This window comes from Arvicola amphibius, chromosome 1, assembly GCF_903992535.2.
Source record: "Arvicola amphibius chromosome 1, mArvAmp1.2, whole genome shotgun sequence".
Taxonomy (NCBI): domain Eukaryota; kingdom Metazoa; phylum Chordata; class Mammalia; order Rodentia; family Cricetidae; genus Arvicola; species Arvicola amphibius.
Genome location: NC_052047.1, coordinates 184281956 through 184309156, shown reverse-complemented (window position 1 = coordinate 184309156; position 27201 = coordinate 184281956). Strand labels below are relative to the sequence as shown.

Sequence of the window (27201 nt, the reverse complement as noted above, 5' to 3'; positions counted from 1 at the left end):
CTATCTGCCCTTCACAACAAATGTGGGCCCAGCAACCAAACATATTTTCAGATTCCCATAGCTAACCAAAGGGTTTTGTTCCTTTTGTGTTCCTACACCTTCTCTGGAAGGATTCAAGGCAAACCCTCTGGACTATGCAAGAGAAACCCAGGCAGAAACATGCCGTCTACTTTTCCTGCAAGCCCTGGGTAGCTACTCTCTTCCAGTCATCAGCTCGGGCTGGATCACCTCCTGTAGAAGGCCTACCCTACTGTGATATCCAAGTGGAGTGAGGAGCTCGTCCTTGTGCATCCCTGACTCCTCTACTGAACTGAGAGCACGCAGTCCAAGAACCAGCGCGGTGCCTGGGACAAGAGCACTCAACAAATAGAACCCATTTTTCTCCATTTTAATTCCTTCTGCCACTTAATTCACTTGTAATTTAAACACACTAAATGGCATAAAAGTAAACCGAAAGGGCCTTAGCTGTGATACACTCTTACTGAGGAGTTTAGATGAGAGTGGCGACGGGTTCTGTGACAGCCAGATGTGACCAACAAGGGGGAGGGACTGATATGAGCAGGGGTGGGTGCTCACACCTGCGCCAGTGCCTCAGTTATGCGAGGGACAATTCTCCAGGTGGAACGGGGAGCCATGGTGAGATGCTCAGAGATGACAGCACCTCCCCAGGCCCAGGCTGCTACGAGCAGGAGTCTAGCCAACCAGGCTAAAGAGGAGGCAGAGCTAGGTACCGGGAGGACGAGTCACTGGAAACCTGCCACACACCACCGAAGCAATAAGTTGCATACTATGAACCACCACAGCCGTTTATTAAGTGCTCGCCAGCACCGTGCTAAAGCTTTACAGACATCATTTCAGTTAATCCAGCAACCCTGAGGTAGATATTTTCAAACCCCCACCCCTACATATTATTATAATAAAGGAAACAGACTCAGAGAGGTTAAAGGAATCAACCAAAGTCAAACCCAGCTGGTAAGTAGTAGCAAGCTAGAAATGTGTACTGAAGGTATCAGAGCCCAAAACGCATGCTTTTAAACACTAGACTGTTTCCCCTTGAAAGTTAAAGGACACACATTCCTTCCCCAAACAAGGCTCTACGGAGGAGGGAGGGCAGTTTAACTGACTTCTTGAATCAGTCCTTGTACTTATTCTCTTGGAGGAATAGAGTGCCATCCCATGAGAAGCTGACCACTGGGTCCCTTTCTCTTGTTCCCATACCATTCCAGCCTTCCTCATGGGAGGCCTCTGCTCCTGACACCAGCCTACTATGCTGCTTCCTTCTAGCAACCTCTGGCATGCAGGGTCTGTCAAACTTGGTGACACTGAACCAAAGACCTGAGAGAAATTAGGAGACATTCAGAAAATGTCTCTCATCCCTGAACTGCTGGACCCTAAGGCACAAGAACACATTCAGATGGAAACACGAAGTTCACTCTTCCAGCCTGGCCTCTTTCTAGCAGTCTCTTCTCACCAAGTCCTTTGCCTCTCTAGGTCCCTCCCCAATTGTCTCCAAGGCGTCACTACTCACAGGCTATGGGCACTGAGGACACCAGTTTCTGAGCCTTTGCTCCTCCAGAAATGTCCCCAAGGTGCTCAGCTGGGCTCCAATCAGGACCCCCTGGATCTTTAACTAAACAGAGTTGACTGAAGGACAAGCAGAAAGGCCCACCAGCATGAGACAAGCTGACCAGCATGTAAAGACAAAGTAATGGCAAGAGGACAGAGCAGACAGAACACAGACTAACCAGGAACATGTCAACAGAGCTACCTGAGGTCAGAAACTAAGAGGGAACAGGAAGAACCCTGTGGAGAGGGACCCTAGAGCTACGCTGTCCAGCACTTGTAACCAGAGAGCTGCTTCGAGGAAGAGCCTTGGTAAAGAGGCCACTAAGAGCCTGGGAAGGAGCAAGCTCAAAGACCCACCTAGAGGTACATTAAGAGGACACCAAGAGCAATTGTGGGCAAACTGGAAAGATCTGGGCCTCTACAACTTCTGAGCTACTTCTATCCATCTCCACACCTACCCCATCTAGGCAAAACTGGTCAGAGTCACTGCTGGTAGCCCTTGCTAAATTCTGCACCAAGTTTTGAAGGATGAAAGACAACAGAGGTAGGGAACTTAGCAAGGAGTGAGATAGCACCATCCTTGAGAAGTTCACATCATGGAAGCAGACAGAAACCCATCCCAACCTTTGAGGGGGCCTGGGATCTAAGAGATACTCGAATGACAAGGATGTACTTCTTGGTGCAGATTGATATTATCTTAGGCATTTGAAGGGACAGAGAGTGAATGTTGAGGTAAAATCAGGGACATTGAAAAATCTAAGGTGGATTTTCCACACCTTATTAATAGTTAGCTGGGTCACTGTCACTAGTCTGAGCTAGAACCTCGATGTCCCCATAGCCACCACTGCACTGATCCAGAGAGGCTTGAAGGGTGAGTGTCTTCCTCAGGGAGCCCATGCTATGCATCCTCTTCCTCACAACAGTGCCCACCTTGCACGGATCTGAGCTCTGCTACTTTCCAGGAGTTTCCTCTGCAATTTCCAGCCATTCCTGGGGTTTGGTAAAGATCAGGTTTCCTGCCCAACCTGAAGTGCCGGAATGTGACAAACACTTGTCACAGTTGGGAGACCAACAGTGTTGACTATTAGAGAAACATTGCCCATAACAGTAAGCACACATCACACTACCCTATTGTTATTCTTCGCCCTAGGGCTTGTATTTAATACTTACTCATCTATCTTCAACTTTGTTGGTTTGTGCAGGAAAATCTGTTTCTAAAGCCACCTCAAGCTGGGTTGGACTCTTAGTCTGTGAAGGCACGCACGCTCCACCCACACTTGTGGGGACTCCAAAAGGGTACTTGGCCCAGAAGATTCTGAGGGTCAGAGACAGGGAGTGTCTCCCCATACTGGGTCGGCCCACTAGTAAGGCTCCTTTTCTCTACGTCTCCTAACAGATTCAGATTAATGATGGCTCATTCCTAATTGTCAAATTTCTTTTCCTTCATCCTGTGTCTAATCACCAGTGACAGAAACCATTACGCAAATGAGAGCAGACGACTTCCCCCAACTGTTCGCGTTGGTAAAAACCTTGTAATTTAGAGCTCTGATTTGTAGGGAAGCTGGTCTCCCCCAGGCATCCTGGGCATCTGCTCCACTGATGCCCAGGACAGCCCCTCCTCCACCCCACAACTCCAACCCCCCAGCAAATATTTGACTTCACAAAACAGTAGTTTTCACTGTACTGCTGGTATGAAAATGGGAGTCTGCAGCGTGGCTGACCCCTAGACAAGCCCAAGTCTCCACCTTCCTTGGCACATCTGATTCCCACGCTGCTGGTTAGAATGGTAAACTCTGTAGCAGCAATGCTTCCTGCGTTCCAAGTAGAATCTGAACTTGGGCAGCCCTAAGCTAGATGAGGGAAAGACGTGCATCTCCTCCCCAGAAGGAAGTGACCCAGCAGAAGAGGACCCCAGTGGTCTAGAACTCCTTCAGCTCTGAAGCAGAGGCATGCTGACAGGAGTATGGGACTGCCACTAAAGGGTACACAGTACCCTGTCCCAAGCAGAGCTAGAACTCACTCCTCTACAGTTGCTTCCAGGCAGCTTCTGGATGTCTCTAGCTAGAGCCCCCTAAGACTTTCACCTCTCCACACCCTCTTGCCTGAGTCTGCCTGCACATTGCCTAGGAAACAAGACCTGAGGGCAGGTGGAGAACCGAGAGTTTGGAAGAAATGGAGGAGGAGCAGGAGCAGGGGACAGGCTTATAGCCAAACAGACTAGGTTTGGTCTTGACTGCCACTCTTCAGCTACTCTTTGAGCTGTGTGAAGTGAGAAGCTACCATGCAGGACTGGGAGGGACAGAGCTAAAGGCAACAGCACATATCAGGTGTCTAAGACCAGGAGTGGCTATTACACCATACCAGCATCGTGACCAATCCTGTGACGATCCCAAAGTTTACCTTCTCTCTCCTTGCCCCCAGTCACCCTAGGTCAGACCTGTATGAGGCCCAGTAGTCTGAAGGATAAACCAAGAAGACCCAGATTCCCTCCTACACATCCGAACACCTTTGAGGGCAGTGGCAGGACATTCTACTGGGAATGAAGACAATCTGCCATGATGGCCAAACTAATCCTGCTTTGCCCTGCTCTCTTGCTGTACTCCTCTTTCCCAAAGGAGATGGAGGCCATGCAGTTTATTGCAGTCACACTGGCCAGCGCTGGCTGTATTTGAAGAGCTATACTTGAGAAGGTACCAGTTCTGCATACCCACATTGCATCAAAACCCCAGAATGGGGTACTAAAGACCCCACCCCAAAACATGTACACAGGTGCACGCAAGCATCGGCATGCATCTTCTCAGTCCACGGGGTACTGTAAGCTGAGCTTCAGGGCAAAGAGCCACAGCTCAGACCTAGAGGTCAAACTTAAGGGGGTGGAAGTAAAAAAGTGGGAGAGATGGAAATAAAATTATACTTCCAACTCAGATTTTAGAGAAAAGATGATGGAGAAAAGACTTGAGGTAAGTGGACACAGGGCCACCACTCTGCCAAACTGCAGGGGCCCCTTCCCTCTGAGCAGATGTGAATGATGGCACTCTGAGTTGTGTAACACTGAGCTGCCCGGCCATAAGCTGCTGCCCTCAGAAGGTCCCACATGTAGCTAGCAACAGAAAGGTAAATTCTATCTCCATGCGCAATCAGTTGTCCTACTCTAGTCATGTGACGTATGCTGGGTCTGGCAGAGGCGCTGGCTCGAAGAGGCAAGAGGACACGTTTGTCCTTGCCCTGAGGTGGATCAAAGGTATTGAGTTAGCTGCCTAAGTCTGATCCCATTTCATCTACTCAGCCAGGAAGCTCAGCAGAAGCAGGGGATGTGGCCTGGACAGGGAAAGACATAGGACCTGGAGGCTCAAGCTGTCAGCTTTAGGTAGGCTGCAGTGAGATCTCATCAAGACAGGATGGCTAAAATCCAAGTGTGAAAGCTATAGGCTAAATCAGGCAGTATCTGGGGTTCACACTGTATTGTCTCATTGGACAAGGTAAGCAGTAGAGAACCTTGGTAAGCAAGAAGATGGCAAGTGTGAACACACACATACAAGTGCATACATGTACACACACATGCAGAGGTTCATACCCCTGGAGCCCAAAGAATTCAGAGCTAGGAGAACTCCCTCAATACCTAGCGCAGGGGCAAGAGCTGGTACTGAAAGAATTGCTGCATGTGTCTGTAATTTGGAACATACGCACAATCCTCTGTTTCCTGGTTCCCAAGGTTTCCTTCAATGTATGGCTTGAGTCTGTAGTTCTCACCCAGAACCCTATCCAATCTTCTTCTGCTAGAAGGCTATCCAGGCTCCCAAAGACAAGCCGCCTCCTCAATGTCCCCATTAGGGACCCAGCAGCTATTGCCACCTGGCCTGTAGCCTGACTATGCTGCAAAAACGGGCAGAAGGCAGACTGATGAGCTCATCCACTCTGGCACCACAACCCAGATGTCACAGGGATACAGGAGCATCTCCTCTCTCAGGCTGAGGCACTGAGGCTTCAGGAAACAGCAGCTGAGAGCCAGAAGTGATATCCTGACCCAGGAAGAGGGAACAAGGAACAGATACATGCATGTGTGTATGTACATATGCATATGCACACATGTACATACACACACACACCCTGAGGTTGACAGACTAACACAGACATGATGACAACCAGAAGCTGGGACTCCACACACTGAATGCAGGACTTTAGGGGAGCAAAGAGGGAAGGTTCTGGGGCTCAAAAGGCAAGGGTGAGAAATCTTTCCAAATGGGAGTGGAGTCAACTACCCTGCCTCGCCCCAACACCTGCCTCCAGGGCCATGGCAAGAGTCCAGTCCATTAAGTGCAGCGTGCAATACTAGTGCTTGGAGTGTCCCGTCCTCGTCAACGAAGCATGTGGACGAGATAGCAGTCACCTGGCAGGAGGCTGTGACCTCTGGCAGGTTAGTTGTAACGGCCTTTAATCATGGTGTTCAACAAAGGCCCCACCTGTAAAGAGATAGGAGGAGGCCATCAGATCTGCCTGTCTCCTGATCCTAGAGTAGGAATAAGTGTGCCTGGACATTCACTATTCAGCCATAGACAAGGATAAATGACCACTGAACTTTGAAAATGTTCTAATCAAGTTTCCTGAATGTCAACTTAGTATTCTAGGGCATGACCTTTTGGCAGTCCAGTTTATTTTTACAATTCCCTGTGTATCTACAAGCATCACCCATCAGACAGAAGATGGTCTGAGGAGCCAATAAGCCCCAAACACTTGAAAGTGTGTCTGCATGTTTCTCCAATGTGCCTCAAGAATTTTAAATGCTTCTCCATTCTAAGAAAAGGACACCTGCAGTTAGTCTTGGTGCTCTCAACCCCACAGGCATCTCTGATGCTGAGGCTAACCATAGGAAGGAGGTAAGGCAACTAAAATTCAAACCTTCTTCTTTCATCCCCTTGGGACCAGTGATACAGCTGAGTGAGAAGCAGGACTAACACTACCTAGAACAGCCCTGGCCCAGCTGGGAGAGCATGAGGAGAAGCTTTATTACACACTTTCTACTCCAGAAGAATCCTCTCAGGGGTCCCCAGATGGCACAGATGCCCCGAGGCAGACATTACTACTAGCATGGAACGGATTATAATAGATCCGCCAGTCAAGCCCAGTTCTCATCAGAAAACAAGATTTCCAAAATATACAAATAAAGTCTATGGAGAGGACAGTAGCTGCTGAAACAAGAGGAGCTGCAGAGAATGTCACCAACCCTTACCTCTTGTGGATTCCCCAAGGCCTCTCCAAGCATCTTCTCAATATTTCTCATGATGGCTACTTTCTGGTGAGCTTTGAGAGGGTACTCAATTCTCTTAGGGGTAGGAGCCCCCTACAAAGGAAGCAGTAGCTCAGGAAATACCTTTAACACAGGCTTTCAGCTCTAGCTGCATATTCCCTTCTAAAAAACAGTTTAATTGTATTCTTTTCCATCTCCCTGAGAGTCACTTCCAGGGATAATCAATAACCCCATCCCAGCCAAAACCACTTACGCCTCCTTCACTCCAGCCCCGGTTCCATATGGACACATGTACAAATAAAATAAAAATGTGTGTGTATGTGTGTGTGTGTGTATACATATATATCAACAACCACAAAAACAAAACTCCACCAATATTCACCTTGTACCAGAAGTTCACAGTGATGGTAATTCCCCCATTTAGTAATGACTCTATGTGGTGCCACCTATTAAAAAGAAAAGAGAGAAGGGGGAGGGCTCTGTTTACTCTCCAGAGACGAGGATGGGAAACTAGTATAGTCCAGCTAAGGAAACAGTGAAGACAGGAGTTCAACCTCATCCTGTAAAACACACAGTGGGCTAGAGGCTGTGGTGTTCAGTCTCCAAGTACTGAAGAGGTGGATACAGGAATACAGATCTCTTCTTAAGAGACAGAGCTGTCCTCTACGCTTAGTACGCTCATGTCTGGACATGCTGATCTTCCTGCAGGTAACCCTGCCACAACTCAGAAGGGACACAGACAAAGCTTTCTGGGAACAGGAAGGAAAGCATTCCCAACAGGCCCCCATCCTTTGCCTCCTCACCAGTACATTGGGATGTAAAGAACATCACCGGGGCCAACCACTGTTTCATAACCAACCACATTTCGGAAATTGGGGAAACTTTCGTAGTCAGGATTGTCAAAGTCCACCTAAGGATCAAGAAAAAGAAAAAAGATCAGTACAGTGGTTGCTTGCTGTGGCAGCTTTTTTAAAACTAGAGAAAGAGAGAGACTTAAAAAATGATTTCAGAGTTTGTATCCAGAAGATACAATGGATGTGCACTGTTCCCGCTCAGAGAACAACTTAAGGAAGTCCATGCTCATTTGTTACACAATAAATACTTCTAGACTTCAGTGCCCCCAAGCTCTGAAGAACTCCTCAAAAGCCCGAAGATATGAGGAATTAGGATTCATCCATCACCCAAACCTTTCCCAGCGTTTTCTCCCAAAGTCTAACCAGAAGACTCCTACATGAAGTAGCAAGGCATCTTTCTCCTCAAGAAGAGGATGTCGGAAGCTGGAGAGATGGCTCAGCAGTTAAGAGCACTTGTTGCTTTTGCGGAGGACCCAGGTTTGATTGCCAGCACCTACATGGTGGCCTCACAGCCATCTGTAACTCCAGTTCCAGGGGATCCAACGTCCTCTTTTGACCTCCACAGGCACCAGGCATGCACATGGTGCATATATATGCATGCAGGCAAAACACTCATACACAGAAAATATTTTATTTACCTATCTCCCTATCAAAAAGTAGCATACATGATAAAAGAAAACAATTATTAATGTCAGTGGAGGCAGTCATATTTTAAAGAAACTGAGTCAAAAAAGAATCAAGCTAAGTAATCTGAGTCTACCAATATTAACAATGGAGCTTGTTCCCCAACAATTAGCTCTGTTTATACTTACAAATATCTGGGGTTCATCACCGGAGTCTGGAACATGTAGGCTACACTGTGACATTATTCTCTGAATTTGTTTGTAAGGCAAGTCCAGCCAATAATGCAGACCTGACAAACCCCCAAAGGGAAGGGCAACCGTATTCCAGCCTCTGATCTGAGTCATTCTTAGAACCTGGAGTCTTACACCCTCTTCAGATCACATAAGCTCACCTGGCTCTGCCTGTCACAGGGATGATGGACAGGGTATGGATAGAGGCACTCAAACTGATCTGGAGGAAATAAGATGCATCGCTTATGGCCTTTTATCTGGGCAAAGAAGTTCTGTTGCTCATCATAGTGAGCAGGTGTCACATTTCCTGGAAGAAAAAGGACATTTCTTAGCTGAGATAACATAGGTGAAATGCAGACAGAGCCTCGTGCTGGAATGAAGTCTAGCTGTCCCTCAGCTAAAAGTTAAATTAAATCTGAAACAGGATCTGGACATTACAATTACAACTCTTAGTAAATCAGGTGTTAGATTTTCTGAGTAGCAAACTCTAGCAACCACCACTGAATGGTAAGGCATCAGCTAGCAGACTGTCCTCAGTGTTGGCTGATGCCCTTACTGGCAGCAAGAGCTCATTAAACAAGTCTGGCAGGCAGCAAGCTTGCACTCTTCCTGACTATGGCAAGAATCCAAGGGCGGCAAAACAATGAGGAACCTCTGACATGGCTGGTGCCACCAGTGCATGCGGTCTCCTCTAAGCCGCTACCCGGTCACTCTGTGTTCTAGGAATATGCCCTTGCTTTGGGGAGCTCTTCTGGAGCCCAAAGATTCTCAACTGCTGTTCTCACTTCACCAACCTAAGGGATGCAGCAACACTGGGGCTCACTGAGGCTGCTGACTCCTGATGAGAGAAAGATTACTAAACTACTAAAGAAAGAGTTGTAGAATTTAAGAGAGACTGCTTAGAATGTCAACTTGGCAAGGCCTTGGAGTGCAGGCCTGTAATTCCCGCTACTTAAGAGTCTTAAGCAGGGATATCATAATTTCAAGGCCAGAATGGACAACTTAGTAAGACTCTGATTCAACATGAAAATGTTTTTAAAATGGCCGGGACAGCTCAGTGGTACAGCACTTGCCCAGCAAGCACAGGCCTACGTCCAACACCCAGCACCACAAGTTTAAATGTGTACACACACGTACATATATTGCTACCTTGAATTAGTTCTGTTCTAATGCACATTGCATCTATTCCCGTATAACTAGGGTCACATCTGTATACTTTGTACAATCTGAGTTTAGAGAACATGCCCAGATGGACGGACACATGGTGGCACACACCATAATCCTAGTACCAGGGAGGCTGGGCGGAAGAGCTGCTATGGCTGTGAGCTCCCTGAGCTACACAGTAAGTTCACAGCACACCTGGGGTACATAGCCGACACAAACAAAACAAACATCCCGGAGGACAGCCAAATAAGCCAAAGCAGCTGTCTCCCACTGCTGAGAGTCCACATACATCCTCAAACAAAAGCCTCGCATCCACAGGCACCCGCTTCCCTGCACCTGGCCCCAGGAAAGGAAAGCAATGAGATTAGCCCAGTATCAAGGAAACCAGACTGTATTCCTTCTGCAAAGCCAAAACTTGGTTTTAAAGGAGCAGATAAGTGTCAATTCATCAGCTGCATGTGGGGAACCTGGTTACCATGTTAGCAACCATCCAAACCTGAGGAAACAGCAATGAAGAAAGACCGAGGGGCTCATTTTAGGTCAATGATATCGAATAGTTATTCTGCTTCTTTGTTTAACGAAGTTCACCCACCACTTGTGACACAGCTGTTGATGGTGCTGGAGATGAATAATAACCCTGCCCTGCAAGCAGGGTTCCTTCTCCTGAACAGCACTTAGACACTTTTTTCTACTCAAAACAAAAAACAAGGGGCTAGAGAGGCGGCTCAGCGGTTTGGAGCACTTGTTGCTTTGGCAGAGGTCCAGGGTTCGATTTCTAGCACCCATGTGATGGCCTACAACCATCCTCACTCCAGTTCAAGGGGACCCATTGCCCCCTTCTGATGTCCACCTGCACCAGGTACACAGATGGTATACATACATGCACATACATGCATGTAAGCAAAACATTCATACACATAAAATTAAAAATTTTAAAACCGTTAAAAAACTCAGAACACATTTAGTTATGTGCATATAAAATTCCCCATGAAGTATACCATGGAGTGCCTCTAGGGAGGGAACCTGAGAAACTGGGAATAAAGGAAGGGAAAGACTGATGGCAAAAACCTATTTATAGTCTTCCAACTTTGAACCCACAAAGGTGTATTTAAGAGATAAGGTTTTACCATATTAGAAAAGTTTCTGCCAGGCATGGTGGCACATGTCTTTAATCCCAGAACTCAGGAGGCAGAAGCAGGTGAATCTCTATGAGCTAGAGACCAGGCTGGTCTACAGAGTGAGTTCCAGGACAGCCAGAGCTACACAGTGAGACCCCATTAAAAAAACAAAAAAGTTTCCATTTTTACAGGAAAAAAATCTCTTCATTATACTGAGGAGCAGTGGAACACAGTGACGTTTCTAGGAGGCCTCACTAGTTTAGTGTCTGTGCTCACACAGCAACTAAGAAAGAAAAAGATTTTTTTTTCCTAGACAGGGTTTCTCTGTGTAACAGTCCTGGCAGTCCTGGCTGTCTTGGAACTCACTCTGTAGACCAGGCTAGCCAGAACTCACAGAGATCTGCCTGCCTCTCCTTCCAAGTGTTGGGATTCAAGGTATTTGCCAAAACCACCTGGCGAGAAAGGAAAAGAACTTAAGATTGTGGTACACTACCCAAGAGACTTAAAATACACATTATCTCATTTAATCATGGCAGCCATTTATAAGCTCTTGTTCCTCAGCAGATGAAAAAGTTCAGTGACGTGGTCACCGTCACGGAGCTATTAAGTGGAGGGTCAGCACTCACACCATCTTTCACTCTTACCTTCCATGCCGATGAGCAGCAGGTTAGAGGTCAGCTGCCCCCAGCCACGCTTCCCCTGTTGCTTATTAATCCAGTTCCAGTTAAAACCCAAGAAGTCCATAACGATCTTCCTCCCCACAGTGTCATTGAGTGTTTGCTGCAGATACAACCTACATTCCCCAAGGAAAGAAATTCCATCAGTCCATGAGCTCGAGCCTAGTATGACCCCCATGCCTGGGAACCCAGTCTGTCACTAGCATTCTCAAAAGAAAACAGCTGGAGTCACGCAGGACTTTAATGCAGATTCACAGAGAGGAATTCTTTCCCCCTGTCTGAGCTCTGCTCCACAAGTTCTTTAGAGTTGAGAGTCTTAACCTGGGTCACAGTACAGATTCATTTAAGAATGTGCACACACAGGGAAAGTCACACGATTTAGCTTCCTGGAAGCCCATCTACCCAGTCTATGATGAATAGGCCTTCCTCCAGACTCTCCTTTATGGTCACAGTGGCTGATCCTAACTGCTTGTGGAAAGTTAACTCTTTGGTGCCCACGTCTCGGTACCCACAGTCTTATTTAACTTGCTTTGACCAGTGAAATGTCCACAGAGGAACTTGTGTTTTTTGCAAGTATAATTTAACACTCCACGCTACCCTGCTTTCCCCTTTGTTACATCCAACTGCAAAATTTCAGATTCTAACTATTGGGACAATTTGTGTCCAAGACTCAAGGAGATGACGTGGCCCTTGACAAACATGTCTGAGAGTGAGAAATAAGGACTTCACCACCTTAAATCCTACCTAACAATTAAGGTGAAATTCATTAGAAATTTCAGGAACTTGGAAAAGCTAGCTACAAGGAACCTTCAAGACTCTCTCACAGTAACAGAGCCTGGCCTTTAATTCCTTATTTTTCTGCCTCCACCTCCTGAGTGCTGTGATTATTACATGCACCACCATGCCTGGCTACAACATACATACCTACAAAACAGAAAGAGCTAGAGAGCTAGAGACACTCCCAGAAATGAATATGAACAACAATCCTATTACAATTTAATAATAAAAGCTCAAATATCTCACAGCATACATGTGGAGGTCAGAGGACACTTTTGGGACTTAGTTCTCGTCTTCCACCATGCCGGTCTTGGGAATAAACTCAAGCTGACAGGCTTGGAAGCAAGCACCTTAACTCACTGGCCCAGACATTTAAAACCTACTCACTTAGGTACATACTGCTGACAGGAAGTCAGGAAGAGAACCAAGACAGGGGACTCTAGAGAACTCCAGACATGGCCAAATGTAGGACAGTCATGCACTATCAAATATTCCACAAAAGAAATTCTCCAGGGGCAATTTTACAGCGTGGGACTGACTGGAAACTACATAACTGGGCTGTCCTCAGAAGTGGAAATAAAAACAAAGAGGAAGAAAGAAGCACTCTCCCAAGTGATGATCTGATCTTCCCAATGCTAAAAGATCCTGATATCCCTTAACCCCAATCCATACCAAACACTGGACTGTTCAGCATGAACTGTCCCCAGACAGTATTCTAGAACCGAGACTGCAAACTGTCAATTTCAGGCTAAATCTAACAAAAAATTATTGTTTCTCTGTCTCTCTCTCTCTGAATGTGTGTGTGTGTGTGTGTGTGTGTTAAAAGTCAGAAGTGGGGCGGGAGAGATGGCTCAGTGGTTCAGAGCACTGAGTTCAATTCCCAGCACCCACATGGTGGCTCACACCCATCTCTAATAGGACTTGATGCTCTCTTCTGGCTGCAGGTATACAGGCAGAGCACTCATACATAAAATATAAATAAATAAAGTTTAAAAAAAAGTCAGAAGGGGCTGGACACATGGCTCAGCAGGTAAGAGCTCCGGGGTTCCATTCCCAGAACCCACATGACAGTTAACAATTGTCTGTTATTCTATTTGCAGAAAATAGGGTACCTTCTTCTGGCCTCCATGGGCACTGAATATACACAGGGCACAAGACATACATACGTGCAAACAGCCATACACATCTTTAATCCCAGCAGTCAAGACAGAGGCAGAAAAATCTTGGTGAGTTTGAGGTCAGTCTGGTCTACATGGCAAGTTCCAGGCCAGCCAGAGATATAGAGTGAGAGCCTGCCCCACCCCCAAAACTAAACCAAAACCCAAACAACTAAAAACAAAGACCCATACAATGACTTCTTACTTCCAACAGGACATATACCTTCAGCCTTTTTAAACGTTCTGCCTAGACATAGTCATCCAATTGACCCTGCAAGGCAACTGTCACTCTCACTACCTAAGACAGGAAATTAGATTCACAGTTCAAGGCTAACGCTATTCCCATTCCTCAAGCTTCTAGAAAGAACCACCAAAAACTCAAGGCCCTGACAGGATAGTAAAGAGGGGTATTCATTCGTTAGTAATGGAGCACAGACGTTGGCGATGCCAATCTCTTCTTACCCAATTCCACCACACCTTCAAACCAGTCCAGGAAAGTGGATGCCCTAATTCTACCGACGGGGCAACTCACCGCTCTTCTCCTCCCCGCTGCTGTATGTCCTGCAGTTTCTCAACGAACTCATGAAACTTAATTTCCTCCCTGCTGGACCTTGGCTTAAAGTTCTGGAAATTAGCCATTTTCTTTTCATCATAGTATAAGAATTTATGGGTGCTGGCGCTGTACACAGAGAAATCCCCGTTGCCTATATTCTCTTGCAGGTAATCTAGGTCCCACTTCAGAGCAGGATACACAAGGTTTGTGTCGGTCAGCACCACAGGCTCCTAAGCAAAAACACCAGAAAAAGATCAACCAAGTGATTCAAGGAGCCAATCATTTCTTTTCGACGATATTTGTACTTGTCAAATTCCCAACAATTTCTCCTGTCGAGCACTCCTGACACACCATCTCTCTTTCCCGCCCCAGAAGTCTCAGTCCACAACCCGGCCAGTTTCCCAGCGCACCCCCTAACTGGGTCCCTTCCTCCACCCCTTCAGCAGCAGCCCCGCCCCCCACCTCATTTTCGATGAGCTCTTCCGCCCGAGGGTCACTCTGGCTCAGACGTGGGATAGGCCGGGTCGGGAAGCTGTAACTTCGCAGCTGGGACTCATCCCAGGCGGGGCCCGGAGCTCCCGCCTCTTCCCGGGGCTCTCCAGAGCCAGAGGCCGCATCTTCGGCCGCCGTCGCCGCCATCTCTGCTCTAGGGACGGCCCCGCCGGAAGCGGAAGTTCCGCCCTTTCCGGAAGCAACCACAGTGTACACCACTAGAGATGAACTGCAAGAGAAACCGGTCCAGACCGTTTGAGAAGGTGGGGCCCTAGGTTGAAGGAGCGCTCACTAATGGTGACCTGCAGCACTACAGCCTAGGCTCCATTCCGCCGTCCTTCTTAGTCCCTTAGAAAAGGAACTAACAAATAATTAACAAAATGTTAAAAATAGTACAAAATATCGCTGCCTGGGCATGCTCAAGCTTACAGAGGCAAATATAATTAGTCTTTGAACTTTGCTCTCATGAGTGCCGAGAGAAGCCAACGTTTGACCCACTTAAGGAATCACTAGAAAAATCAGTTTTCACATAGATCTTGGGTAGAGCCATCCTGGAAGCTTAGGCGTATGATAAATGGCAAGCTGAATTCATTCAGAATCAAGGGAAGACCAAGGGCTTACAGTTCCAGCTACTCCAGAGGCTGAAGCAGGAAGGAAGATCATTTGAATTCAAGAGTTCAGAACCAGCCTGGGCAACAAGGCAAGTCACCATCGCTTTAAAAAAAAAAAAAAAAAAAAAGTAAAATAGAATCAAGGGGAGAATTTTTTTGTTTAGTATCACCTGAGTTTTCTGAACATGTAACCATCTCTCCTACTTAAATCTATTCTTGCAATGAGACCAATGTTATTCAACCACAGCTAACCACATTTTTAAACAAGGTATACTGGTTATAAAAGACCATACCAACTGCTTTGCTTGCTAATAGTTCCAATGTATGCCTCTCAGAGGCCATGATTTGCACCCCATCGTGTATATGTCCTATTTAAGTCCTATTTAAGTCTCTCCCCTAAAGTGACAGCTGGAGCTGTGAGGGTGACAGAGTAGTGCTCCTGTAATTAGGTGACATTATGGATTCCTATTTTGAATAGGACTGAAATCTCTCTAGCCCTTTAAATCTAGGCAAGAAGTCTTGAAAATTTGAAGCCATAGCACATGCTGGTTTGGTTTGCCTTGAAGGACCATATATGGTGAGTTCTTTACAAGCTGAGAAAGACTAGCAAAAACTTGGTCTTATAAATTCAAGTAATTGAATTCTGTCAGTAACTTCCATGCTTACCTATAGAGCCTCAGATGACATAGGAAACACCCTGATTTCAGAGTAGTGAGACCCTGGAAATGTGAGATAATAAGTTGGTATTGTTTGGGCTACTAATTTTATGACTTGTTTAGTTTAAAGAACACCAAAACAAAATTTAACTTAATATGCAGCAATAGAAATTAATACACTGTCTAATTATATAATGATGTTGCATTATAACTGTGATATAACCAACTGATAACAGAGTTGTCTCCATGAACAGGTTTGGCAGCAGTCAAGATTTTACCTGCAATATTTGAATTTTTTCAAATACACCAATTTATAACAGTAAAAATTAAAAATAAACCAGACCTGGAAGTTCATATCACTAAAATCAGGAATGAATGCAGGATCATAATACAGATTTTACAAATATAAAAAAGGAACATATAAAATACTATAAACAAGTGTATGTAAAAAATAGAGAATATAGATGAAATTGAGGAATTCCTGTAAAAGCACAAACTACAATAGCAGATTCAAAAATAAATAGAAAAATATAACAGGACCCATATCAAAACTACATTTGGAAAAAATTTTAAATCCCATATTAAAAAGCCTAAAACAATATAGATTCATTAATTAATCCTACCAAATACTTAAAACAGAATTAAAAACAATCCTCAGGAACAGAGGAGGAAGACTTCCAAATTCACTCTATGAGGCCAGCATTACTCAGATATCAAAATGAGATAAAGATGCTAATGAAAAGCTGATCAATAACCCATATGAATATGCATACAAAAGTTCCCAGCAAAACAAATCTAGTACCATACAAAAAGACTTAGGCCATAAACCTTTTTTTTTGTCCCATAACTAAATGGGACTTATTTTTGGGATGCCTGGTTTATTTAACATTTGAAATGTTAATCAATGTAACATATTGGTAGAAGAAAATTAGCACAAGGTCATTTCAACATTCACAGTAGAAACTTTTGATAGACTTTAACATGATATTTTTCATGATAAAAGCAGAGTTCCAAAGGACATCATCAAAACAGTCAAAAAACAGGAATGATGCTATATCTCAGCTGGTAGAGTGCTTGCTAGCACGCACCAAGTTCTGGGTTTGCTGTCTAGCACCATATGAACCAGCCATAGTGGTGCATGCCTAAGACCCTAGTGCTTTGGAGGTAGAGGCAGGAGGATCAGAAATTCAAGATCATCCTCAGGTATATACCAAGTTCAAGGGTTGCCTGGTCTAAGTGAGATTCTATCTCAAGAAAGACTGGGTTTACAAAATAGGGGAAATAGTTACAGATCATATATTTGATAAAGAAACTGCATCTGAATCCATAAAGAACTCTTAAGACTCAACAATGAAAAGGAAAACCCAATTAAAAATAAAGCCCTGAATGAGCATTTCTCCAGAGAAGAGCTGTCATTGCCAAAATGCACATGAAAAGATGCTCAGGGGAGGACAACTTGTTGCAGAAGGAACTATCTGAAGAGACACAAGGGTTTCTGTGCTCAAAAAATAAATCATTTGTGCAAACATGGTTTGCTTATTTTTTCCCCTGGGCTAAGGACAGAACAAGGTACACATAAAGGAAATTCAAGTCTTGGAGGAGAGCAGAAAGGTGTGATGGCACATGCCAATACTCTCAAGCAACTTGGAAATTGAGGCAGCAGCATAGTAAGTTTGAGGCTCGCCTAGATACAGAGTGAGATCTTGTCACACACACACACACACAAATCATGGAGTGGGTAGAGCAAGAGGATTCTTGGGTCCCTCTCATACAGTCTACCAATTCACATTAGCATATGCTCTCTTTACTGTTCCCAATAATTAATCCTTTCTTCCTGTATTAGTTATTTTACCTGTCGCTGGGAAAAAAAACCAAAAAAACCTAACAATAACAATTTAAGGCTTTCTTTTCACTTAGAGTTTGTAGAATTCGATGCCAGGCCACCATGGCAGGAAAGTCGTGGCAGCAGCTGCTTAAGAGAGCTGATCACACTGCACCCACTGTCAAGAAGCAGAGTGTGACAAAAGCTGTCAGTCAGCTCCCTGTCTCCTTTTTATTCAGTCTGCAACCCAGCCCATGGAACAGTGCTTTTAGAACAGGCCCCACCTCAATTGCCTTAATCTGGAAAACCCCAGAGATACCCAGAAATTTGTTTACAGTTAATTCAAATGCCATCAAATTGAAGATTAACCTATCTGCCCTCCCACCCCTTTGCTGCTGGTGGTGGTGGTTTTGTTTTGTTTTGCTTTGTTTTGAGACAAGGTTTATTGTGTAGCCCTGGCTTTCTTGGAACTCTCTCTATAGACCAGACTGGCCTGGAGCTCAGAGATCTGCCTGCCTCTGGTGATATATTTCAGTCAGTAGAGTACTTGCTAGCACATGCCTAGTCCTGGGTTTCTTGCCGAGCACCATATGAACCAGCCATGGTAGTGCATGCCCAAGACCCCAGTGCTTTGGAGGTAAAAGCAGGAGGATCAGAAATTCAAGATTATCCTCAGGTATATATCAAGATCAAGGTAAGCCTGGTCTACGTGAGACTGTCTCCACAAGAGAAAGGCACATGTCACCACCGCCCTGCTATCATTTGCTTGTATAGCTCTAAAAAAGTACGTATTGGAAATTTAACCCCCAAGTGTTGAGAAGCAAAGCCTAATGGGAGGAGTTCAGGCCATGAGACCCCACGTTTGCGAATGAGCTATCCTTAATATAAAAGAACTTGAGGCTTTTGCATGTGATCTCTAGTCCTTCACCTCCTGCCTTCTGCCACTGAATAACACAACAGGAGACAATCACCAGGTGTGGACCCTCAGCCTTGGATCTCTCAAAATCCAGAACTATAAAAGATAGATCTCCACCTTATTAGAAGTTCCCACTCCCAGAATAGAGCAAGAAAGATGCCATCCACGTCCACAAGCCTGGTTATAACAGAAAAGACCATAGTAAGTGTTAATGAGGAAAAAAGACACTGGGGAGCCCCAGCTACCGTGGGGGTGGGGATGGGAAATCATGCAACTTCTTTGAAAAGTCAGCTGGGAGTTTTTCAGTAAAGGAGCCATACAAGACATCCTGTGAGTGTGCAAATCTATTTTTAGGACATAGCCGAGAGCATTGAAAATGTACTCCAAACTTGGTGTGATGGTGCATCCCTGTAATCCAGCAGTTGGTCAGCCAGGGCAGGAGGTCATTCAGGGCTTCAGAGTAAGTTCAAGGACAGGCCGAGTTTCAGAGTAAGACCTTGCCCCAAAAAGCCAGTGAACAAGATCAAAGAGCAAAACAAATTCATAAAAACAAGAAAAAAGAAAATATACTATGTAAGCTCACAGAAAAAAATGGTACAAGAATACTTACAGAAGCATTATTCACAATAGCCCCAAAGTGGAAACAACCCAAATGTTCATTAATTGTGTAAAGACTATCACTTAGCCATAAAAATGAAATATTAATACATACTACACTGTATTCACATTATGTGAAAGAAGATAGACACAAAGGCCACATATTGTATGATTGCATGTCTATAAATATACAGATTAGGCAGAAGCATAGAATCAAAGAGTAGGTTAGTGGTTGCCAGTGTGTGGAAGTAGAGGAAATAAGTTAACAGGTATGAGATTTTTCTGGGGGAGCAACAAAACGTTTTAGAATTGGACAGAGAGACGGTTACACACCTTTGTGATGTGCATTAAAAGTCATCATACACCTTTGTTTTTGAGACAGAGTATAGTGTAGCCCAGATTTGCTTTCAATTCATTATGTAGCTCAGGCTAGGTTTGAACTCCTGGCTGTTCTGCCTTTATTTCTCAAGTGGTAATATCACCAAAGTTTTACACCTTCAGGTGAGGCTTGTTGTCATTTTTGTTTGTTTGTTTTTTGTTATTTTGTTATTGTTGAGATAGTGTTTCTCTGTAGCTTTGGTTCCTGTCCTGGAACTAGCTCTTGTAGACCATCCTGGCCTCGAACTCACAGAGATCCGCCTGCCTCTGCCTCCCAAGTGCTGGGTTTAAAGGCGTGCGCCACCTCCACTGGGCGCTTGTTGTGTTCTTTTTTGTTTGTTTGTTGTTGGTTTTTCCAGACAGGGTTTCTCTGTGGCTTTGGAGCCTGTCCTGGAACTAGCTCTTGTAGACCAGGCTGGTCTCGAACTCACAGAGATCCGCCTGCCTCTGCCTCCCGAGTGCTGGGATTAAAGTAAAGGCGTGCGCCACCACCGCCCGGCGCTTGTTGTGTTCTTTAGAAGAGTACTTTGTCTCTCTTAGGACTGGAGGGGAAGGGGGAGGGGGAGGGGGGGAATGGGAGGGAAGTGGAAGGAGGAAAGATAGTGGAAATTTTGATTGGTATTATTTATAAAGTAATAAAAAATCTGCTGGAACAAAAAAAGAAAAAATTAAGAGTACTTTGTGGGGCTGGAGAGATGTCTCAGAGGTTAAATGTATTGACTGCTCTTCCAGACAACCAAGGAGGCAGAAGCAGTGTTCAATTACCAGCACCCACAGGAGGGCCAGCCATCTGCTGTTTAAGTCTGGATCCCTTCTAACTCCAGTTCTAGGGGCATCTGATGCCCTTTCTGACCACTTCCAGCATGTGGTGCACAAATCCACATGGAAGCAAAACACCCATACACTTAACTTTCTTTAAAAAAAGAATAAATCATACTGTATATAAATGATATCTTAAACAAATAAATAATTTAGACCAGTTTTGTTTCTTGAACCATATGACATCAGGGCTTGCTACATGAGTTAAATGCAGGCATTATCAAATTAATTCTGGTGATGTCTAGCAATTCTACAAGAGGACAAAATGCACTGCATTAATCCTTCCCAAGTGTATACATTGGATACTACACTGTATTTGTGGCTCTAGTGTACAGTTAAGAACAGATTCTAGTCCAGGGATTTTATCCTAAGAGTTGATAGAAATGTGTGTGTCCTCATGTGTAAGGTATCCAAACCCTACTTGTGTAAGTAAATGAAAACTCAATAATATGCAAACTTGTCTCCCAGTCTATTGTGTTAGAGTTTGTTAATTGTGTTCGGTTTGAAATCTGGATTTCCCGGCAAATGGGAGCTTTGGGCAGTTGTAGTGAGAAGCGGCGGGGCTGTGTTCCCGCCGCCCAGTCGCCGGCTAGCTTTACACCCGAAATAATTACACGGAAACTGTATTCTTTTAAAACATTGCCTGGCCCATAGTTTCAGCCTCTTATTGGTTAACTCTCACATCTTCCTTTAACCCATATTTAGTAATCTGGGTAGCACCACAAGGTGTGGCTTACCAGGAGAGATCTTAACCTGCGTCCATCTCGGAGAGGAGCATCATGGAGACTCACTATCGCGACTGCCTGAAGCGTCTCCCCCACTCTACTTCCTTGTTCCCACAATTCTGTTCTGTCTACTCCACCTACCTAATTTTCTGTTCTCTTAAAGGGCCAAGGCAGTTTTCTTTATTAATTAACCAATGAAAGAAACATAGACAGATAACTCTCCTCCATCAGGCAGTGTCGGGAGAGCTGCCTCTGGTAAGAGGCTTAGTTTTATACGACTTGGACGTTTAGATGAATTGAGACTAAGGAGCTAACTCCGAGTATCTAAGGAAAGACGTCAACCGATTTGGAGGCTCAACCAAAATTAAGAACTAAATTTGAAAAACGACTACGTGTGATGATGACCTCTGATGACAGAAGGCGAAACGTCAGTCGGGGGAGTGGTGGGAGGCAAGCAATTTGAGGAAAGAGTAAGCTGATTTTTACTTTGGTCAGTTGTCTGAGATGTTCGGTGGGAGCTCGTCTGAAACGACATCAATCACTTGAAGGCGAAAAGAAACACCATGACTTGAAATACCAAATAAGAAATAGCTTTGATTTCTCTCCTTGCCATCCGCTCCCCGCCCAGGTAGAACCAACGTATTTAAAGCCCGCCCAGCTTGACCCTGGAGACCTCTGCGCCGGTTTCAGCGGTCGCGTTTGGCCCCGTTCAGCCACCGTGACTCGCCTTTGCGCATGTGTAGGGTGAACGGCAGAGAAGGTGAAGATGGCGGCGCCCGGGGCTGCAGCCCTGGGAGTCCGGTGGCTGCAAAGGGCAACCCGCGGCATGGTGCCACTGGGTTCACGGAGAGGTCCGCAAGAACGCGCGAGACGCCGGTGTGGGAAGGGGGTGCCTGATGTTTTCTGTCCCGGGAGGGGGCATCCTTGGGACGGTAGCGGTGGTTTGCCGGCCGGGGGGCAGGTGAATTACCAGGAGAGGTAATGGAGGGTTGCGGTGGTCCGGCGAGTGCGGAGCTCCGACCTCTGCAGTCATTGCGGCCTTCTGGGTGGCTAGAGCACTGTGTCTCTCTGACCTGTATCCCTCTGTGTCCAGCCTTCCATATGACCAAGGACATGCTGCCGGGGCGGTATCCTAGGACCCCAGAGGAACGCGCCGCGGCCGCCAAGAAGTATAATATGCGCGTGGAAGACTACGAGCCGTACCCGGATGATGGCATGGGGTGAGGTGGGGAGGGCAGTCTACTCGCTTTAGGGGCAGTGTTGGGTGAAGACCTTTGGATTGGGTGGTGCGACTCTGACGTTTTCTCTGGAATCGGCTTGTGACCCCGTCAGAGACATGGGCGTGGGTGCTTTCCTTGGTGGGGGAAGGTGGGAGTGGGTGAGTGAGCAGCTGCAGCCGAGAGGACTGAAATTTTTTCCTTGGCTCAGGCTGCTTCCTCAAATGAGAAAGCCGAGGTTTTAATGCCTCCCTCGAGGACTCCAGAATAGCAAAATTCTTCCTGGGCTCCATCCAGAGCACAGGGTTTCATTTAGATTGCCGCATCTGCCGGGCTCAGGTGCTGTCAGCTAGGCACGTGATCAGGCTGAAGCTGTACCCTTGTCACGAGAACCTTATCCTGGATGGTGTACTCTGTATTTGTATAGTCTCATCAAAAATGTGTGTACCCCCCCCCCTTTTGACGTTATAGATGTGAAAATCGCATCAACTGTTAAGCAAATTAAACGTCAGCCTTCATTCTCCAGTTGGTGTTAGTCTCTTCTGCCCCTGTGTTCATGTAGCGTGGTTAATTATGTGTAGTGGTTAAACATCACCACTATACATAATTAGAATTTCTATACAAAATTAGAATTTTTCCTTTTAGCACCTCTTGTTCTTGCTTCCCTGTCAGTTTCTTTGACATGTGTCCAGTTACCATCATTTCTTTCTTTCTTTCTTTCTTTCTTTCTTTCTTCTGTTTTTTTTTTTAACTGTGTTGTGGACAGGAATAGCCTGAATAGTAGTCTGTGAACATGGATTTGTCGAACCCTGCTAAACAATACCTCCTATGAGGATTTTGAAGCATGAGGCTCTTTATCAACTTGTGATTGAGAAACATAGTAGTGCGGGGCCGTGGTGGCGCACGCCTTTAATCCCAGCACTCAGGAGGTAGAGGCAGGCAGATCTCTGTGAGTTCAAAGCCAGCCTGGTCTACAAGAACTAGTTCCAGGACAGGCTCCAAAGCTACAGAGAAACCCAGTCAAAAAAAAAGAAGAAGAAAAGAAAAGAAAAAAGAAACACAACTATGGAGAAAAAAAGGCTTTTCTTTTTAGTTTTTATTCCAACAAGTGTGGGTGGCTTTGTATTTAGAGCCTGTCTGATGAAGGAATGGAATAATTGGTTGCTAAAATTCTCTTTTAATCCTAATTATAGAGTTGTGTGGCTTTTCTCTGTAAGAGAAGAAGGCCATGTCATTTCGGAAGTTAACATAACCTCTAATTGTAGCTTGGACCTTTTTTTGTTCTTTATTTGTACTAGAACTTGAGATCTTGAGTCGGGGTGTGTTCCTCTATCCTTAAGTGAAGTAGTTATAGCCATTGCTTTGTTTCTGATCTTTGAGATGAGGGCTCTGAATTGTCAGTGACTGCTCACAGCCCTCTCCAGAAGTTCTTGCTGTCTGTCCCTCAGGTATGGCGACTACCCAAAGCTCCCTGACCGCTCACAGCAGGAGAGGGATCCATGGTATGAATGGGACCACCCAGACCTGCGGTTGAACTGGGGCGAAACGGTGAGGAAACCATTGCCCATTTCGCTTTCTCTCCATGTCCTTAGATTTGTCAGGGCTCTCTTTAGTTCATGTAGTACTTTTTTGCTAAGCTTTTCTGCTCAAGGAAGCAACGTCCAGGGACGTGAGACCCAAAGTTCTACGTATGGCATGTGGGATGGAACGGGGATGTGAGACCCAAAGTTCTACATATGGCATGTGGGATGGAATGGGCAGGAAGTCTCAGAGTCCTGTGTACTGTGAACATTGCACATGCCATGCTTGAGCTACCTTTGGTGAAGCCAGCATTCATCTTTGCTGGCTCTGTGTCTGACCTGGCTCTCAGAATATTGCTCCCAGGAAGTGGAATGGTTCTGTTAAGCCTTGTGTCGGGCTCTGGCCGTTCTAGATTGCCTGCTGTCATAGGGTTTCTATTGCTATGATGAAACACCATAACCGAAAGCAACCTGGGAAGGAAAAGGTTCCTTTGGCTTATACCTCCATTGTTGATCATCAAAGTAATTCAGGATAGGAACTCGAATAGTATCCCAGAGGCAGGAGCTGATGCAGAGGCCTTGGAGGGGTGCTGCCTACTGACTCGCTCCTCATGACTTCCTCGGCCTGCTTTCTCACAGAACCCAGGACCACCAGCCCAGGGATGGTCCCGCCTACAACAGGCTGGGCCCTCCTCCATCAGTTACTAATTAATACCCTCTAGATCTTATGGAAGCATTTTTTCATTCGAGATTCCCATCTTTTAGATAGCTTTAGGTTGTGTCAAGTCGACATAAGACCAGCCAGCATGCCTGTCTTGCAGGAAGAGTAGTTTGTGATGGTTAAATGCCTTTCTGCCACAGATCCCCTGGGACCTAGACATGTACATCAGGAATCGTGTGGACACATCCCCTACACCTGTTTCTTGGAATGTCATGTGTAAACATCTCTTCGGCTTCGTGGCCTTCATGGCTTTCATGTTCTGGGTTGGGGAGACTTTCCCTTCCTACCAGCCTGTGGTGAGTATTTTATGGATTCCCCAAAACACAGCTGCTTTTTCTCCTTAGCTGAGGGCGTGAAGTCTCTGGGGTAGGAAATGAGCCGATACCGAGTTTGGCTTCCTCGAGTTTCAGAAACTAGGAAGATGAAGGGCAGCAGCAAAGCACCGCTCTACCTCCTCTCGCCGTGGGCAAGTCTAATTGGAAGACAGACTTTAGCACTAAATAGTGGATGAGAAAGTGGAAGCTAATCTTCAGAATTCCGTTTGACAATGGGAGTTATCCTTATATTTTAGTGAACAGCCTTTCAAGGCAGAGTCTAGAGCCGAAACCTTATCTTATCTTGGACACATGAAGGGCACTTTCTGCAAGCTACTAGAAATAGTTGTCAATGGTCAGCATAGACAGTTATGTTTCAAAGAATTCAATGGACACAGAGAATATACTTCCCAGCTTAAAAGAAGTTTTAAGAAATTTTAGCTAAATGACATGCTGAGCACTGTTTGAACACATATGTGAGAGCCTGGCATGGCTTGTCTGTGTATGCCTGTAGTAGATGCACAGAGTGAGAGAGATGCTGCCAGGGCGTAGGATTAAAACTGGAGGCTGAAAACAAAACACAACAACAACAACAAAAATAGGATTAGGGTGGTGGGGAAGTCATAGAAACCATGAGGGATAAGCGAGAACAGTCGGACGAGGAAGGGTGGTGAGTTAGGTGTTATAGAAATAGAGCCAATGAAATGGCACATGGGTAAAAGCACCAGGCTCTAAGCCTATTGACCTAAGTTCAATCCCTGGGACCCACATTGTAAAAGAGTGAGAATTAACTCCTGTGAGTTACCCTCTGACTTCTGCGTGAGTGCCGTGGCAAGAGTGTACCCACATACCTACATATTAAATAATTAAAATGTAATTTGAAATATTCAAAAATTTAAACCAGCCATTAAAAAAAGAAATAGTTTCTAAATAACCAGCTGTGTGGTTTTCCTAGAGAACTACAATACATTCGTCTTCCTCAGGCCTGGTTCTTGGAAGTTCTAATTCTTTGACTCCACAATAGGGCTCTAGAATCAACATTTTCAACAATCTCTAGGTAATTATAAAATGCATTTAGAATTGAAGATCACTATGCTAAAAACACTGAGGTGAATTGATTAGTTCCACTGGGCAGCTTTTATTACATAGCTGAGGATTTGAACTTGATGACATAGTGGTATATTAACTGAACAAATATTTATGCAGCCTCTGCTATGTACTGGATGTAGACTGTGCCAGGGGATGGGGTGCAGGGATATCTTGGGCCTCCTCTATACCAGGGAGCTGCTTTTAGGTTTTGACTGGAAGACTGACATGATGAGGGCCGGGTTCCTAGGAAGACTAACCTGGGAGTAGTCTCCAGGGTATGTTGGAAAGAGAGACACAGGCAGGGAAGCTGCCGTGTGTGCAGTCGGCAGCCCGCTGCTACCTCCACAGAGATAATGTCCTGAAGGTAGCTGGGATGGCTGTGCGCACTGACACGAGCCTTCTTGCCGAGCCCCAGGGACTCCTTGCTGGAGAGCATATGGGGCTGTGGTGAGCACTAACTTCACTTCAGGAGAGCATGGAACAGTGTGGCTCTTCCATTTTTCAGTTCTGTAAGCACGTCACCCTTTTCTCCTCCCTTTGAGCTGTGTTCTCTGGCAGCTGTTTGTTGGTAAAGCCAGCGGCTCCTAGAGCATGTCCTAGCTGTGTCTCCTGCGCTTTCCCCCACCGCTGCTCCTGCACGCCTCATTTGCTAGGCCACTTTAGTGGTGGAACCATTAGAGGCTGAGTGACTTAAAGGAGATTGAGTCTGTCTCAACCCCGAGAGAGAATAGGATGGATGGATGCGTCGTCTCATTTGGAAAGCATTGGCTTGGACTCCCTCCCCCCCCCCGCCCCACCTCTCACTTGCAGGGCAGGCACCACTTCTCTTACAGTTTAGGCTCTTTCTCTGCTGTGGGTTGAGCAGGGGCGAGGAGCATTGCTTCTGCCATTTTAGCTCAGCTGGATCTGACCAAAGGCTACTGTAGACCCATTTGCTCGGCATGATCGTTAACTAGAGTGGGATGTAGTCAGGTATTAGCTGGCTGGCTGTTGTTCTTGCTGACCTGTGTGGTTTTTGATTTTTGTTTTCTTCCTTAGGGGCCGAAGCAATACCCTTACAATAATCTGTACCTGGAAAAAGGCGGTGATCCTACCAAAGAACCTGAGCCGGTGGTTCACTATGAGATCTGAGGAGGCTTCATGGGCTTTCGTGCCCTCTGACTAGGATTCCCTCATTCCTAGAGGTTTAACCTTAATGAGATCCCTAATAAAACTCAGTACCGTGGTCCCCGTGCCTCATTTCCCCAGGAACAGTCACTGCTGTTGGAGCCTCCCCTGTGCTTCCCCCCTGCCTGCTGCTGGCCTGCTCCGAACTCGGAAGGTTGGGAAATAAGCATAAGAAGACATTAGTTCATTCCA

The 27201-nt window shown here is 45.7% G+C and overlaps 2 protein-coding genes across 3 annotated transcripts; one reads left to right on the top strand and one right to left on the bottom strand.

Moving 5' to 3' along the window:
* Positions 1-367: 367 nt before the first annotated feature.
* Hif1an (hypoxia inducible factor 1 subunit alpha inhibitor) lies at positions 368-22221 on the bottom strand. The gene is made up of 10 exons (XM_038325734.2): positions 21952-22221; positions 15735-15787; positions 14428-14686; positions 13945-14195; positions 11446-11594; positions 8681-8826; positions 7615-7721; positions 7194-7257; positions 6794-6904; positions 368-6026 (listed from the first exon to the last, which is right to left on the bottom strand). The coding sequence occupies exons 1-10, from the start codon at positions 22012-22014 to the stop codon at positions 5982-5984; spliced, it is 1248 nt and encodes a 415-aa protein (XP_038181662.1). The 5' UTR covers positions 22015-22221; the 3' UTR covers positions 368-5981.
* On the top strand, positions 14936-27067 carry Ndufb8 (NADH:ubiquinone oxidoreductase subunit B8). 2 transcript variants are annotated; one of them, XM_038325755.1, is made up of 5 exons: positions 14936-15157; positions 22075-22201; positions 23647-23746; positions 24580-24735; positions 26881-27067. In XM_038325755.1, the coding sequence occupies exons 2-5, from the start codon at positions 22083-22085 to the stop codon at positions 26971-26973; spliced, it is 468 nt and encodes a 155-aa protein (XP_038181683.1). In that variant the 5' UTR covers positions 14936-15157; positions 22075-22082; the 3' UTR covers positions 26974-27067. The 2 variants fall into 2 exon arrangements, with proteins under 2 accessions (XP_038181683.1, XP_038181674.1); XM_038325746.1 differs by lacking the exon at positions 14936-15157 and adding an exon at positions 21665-21832.
* Positions 27068-27201: the final 134 nt, after the last annotated feature.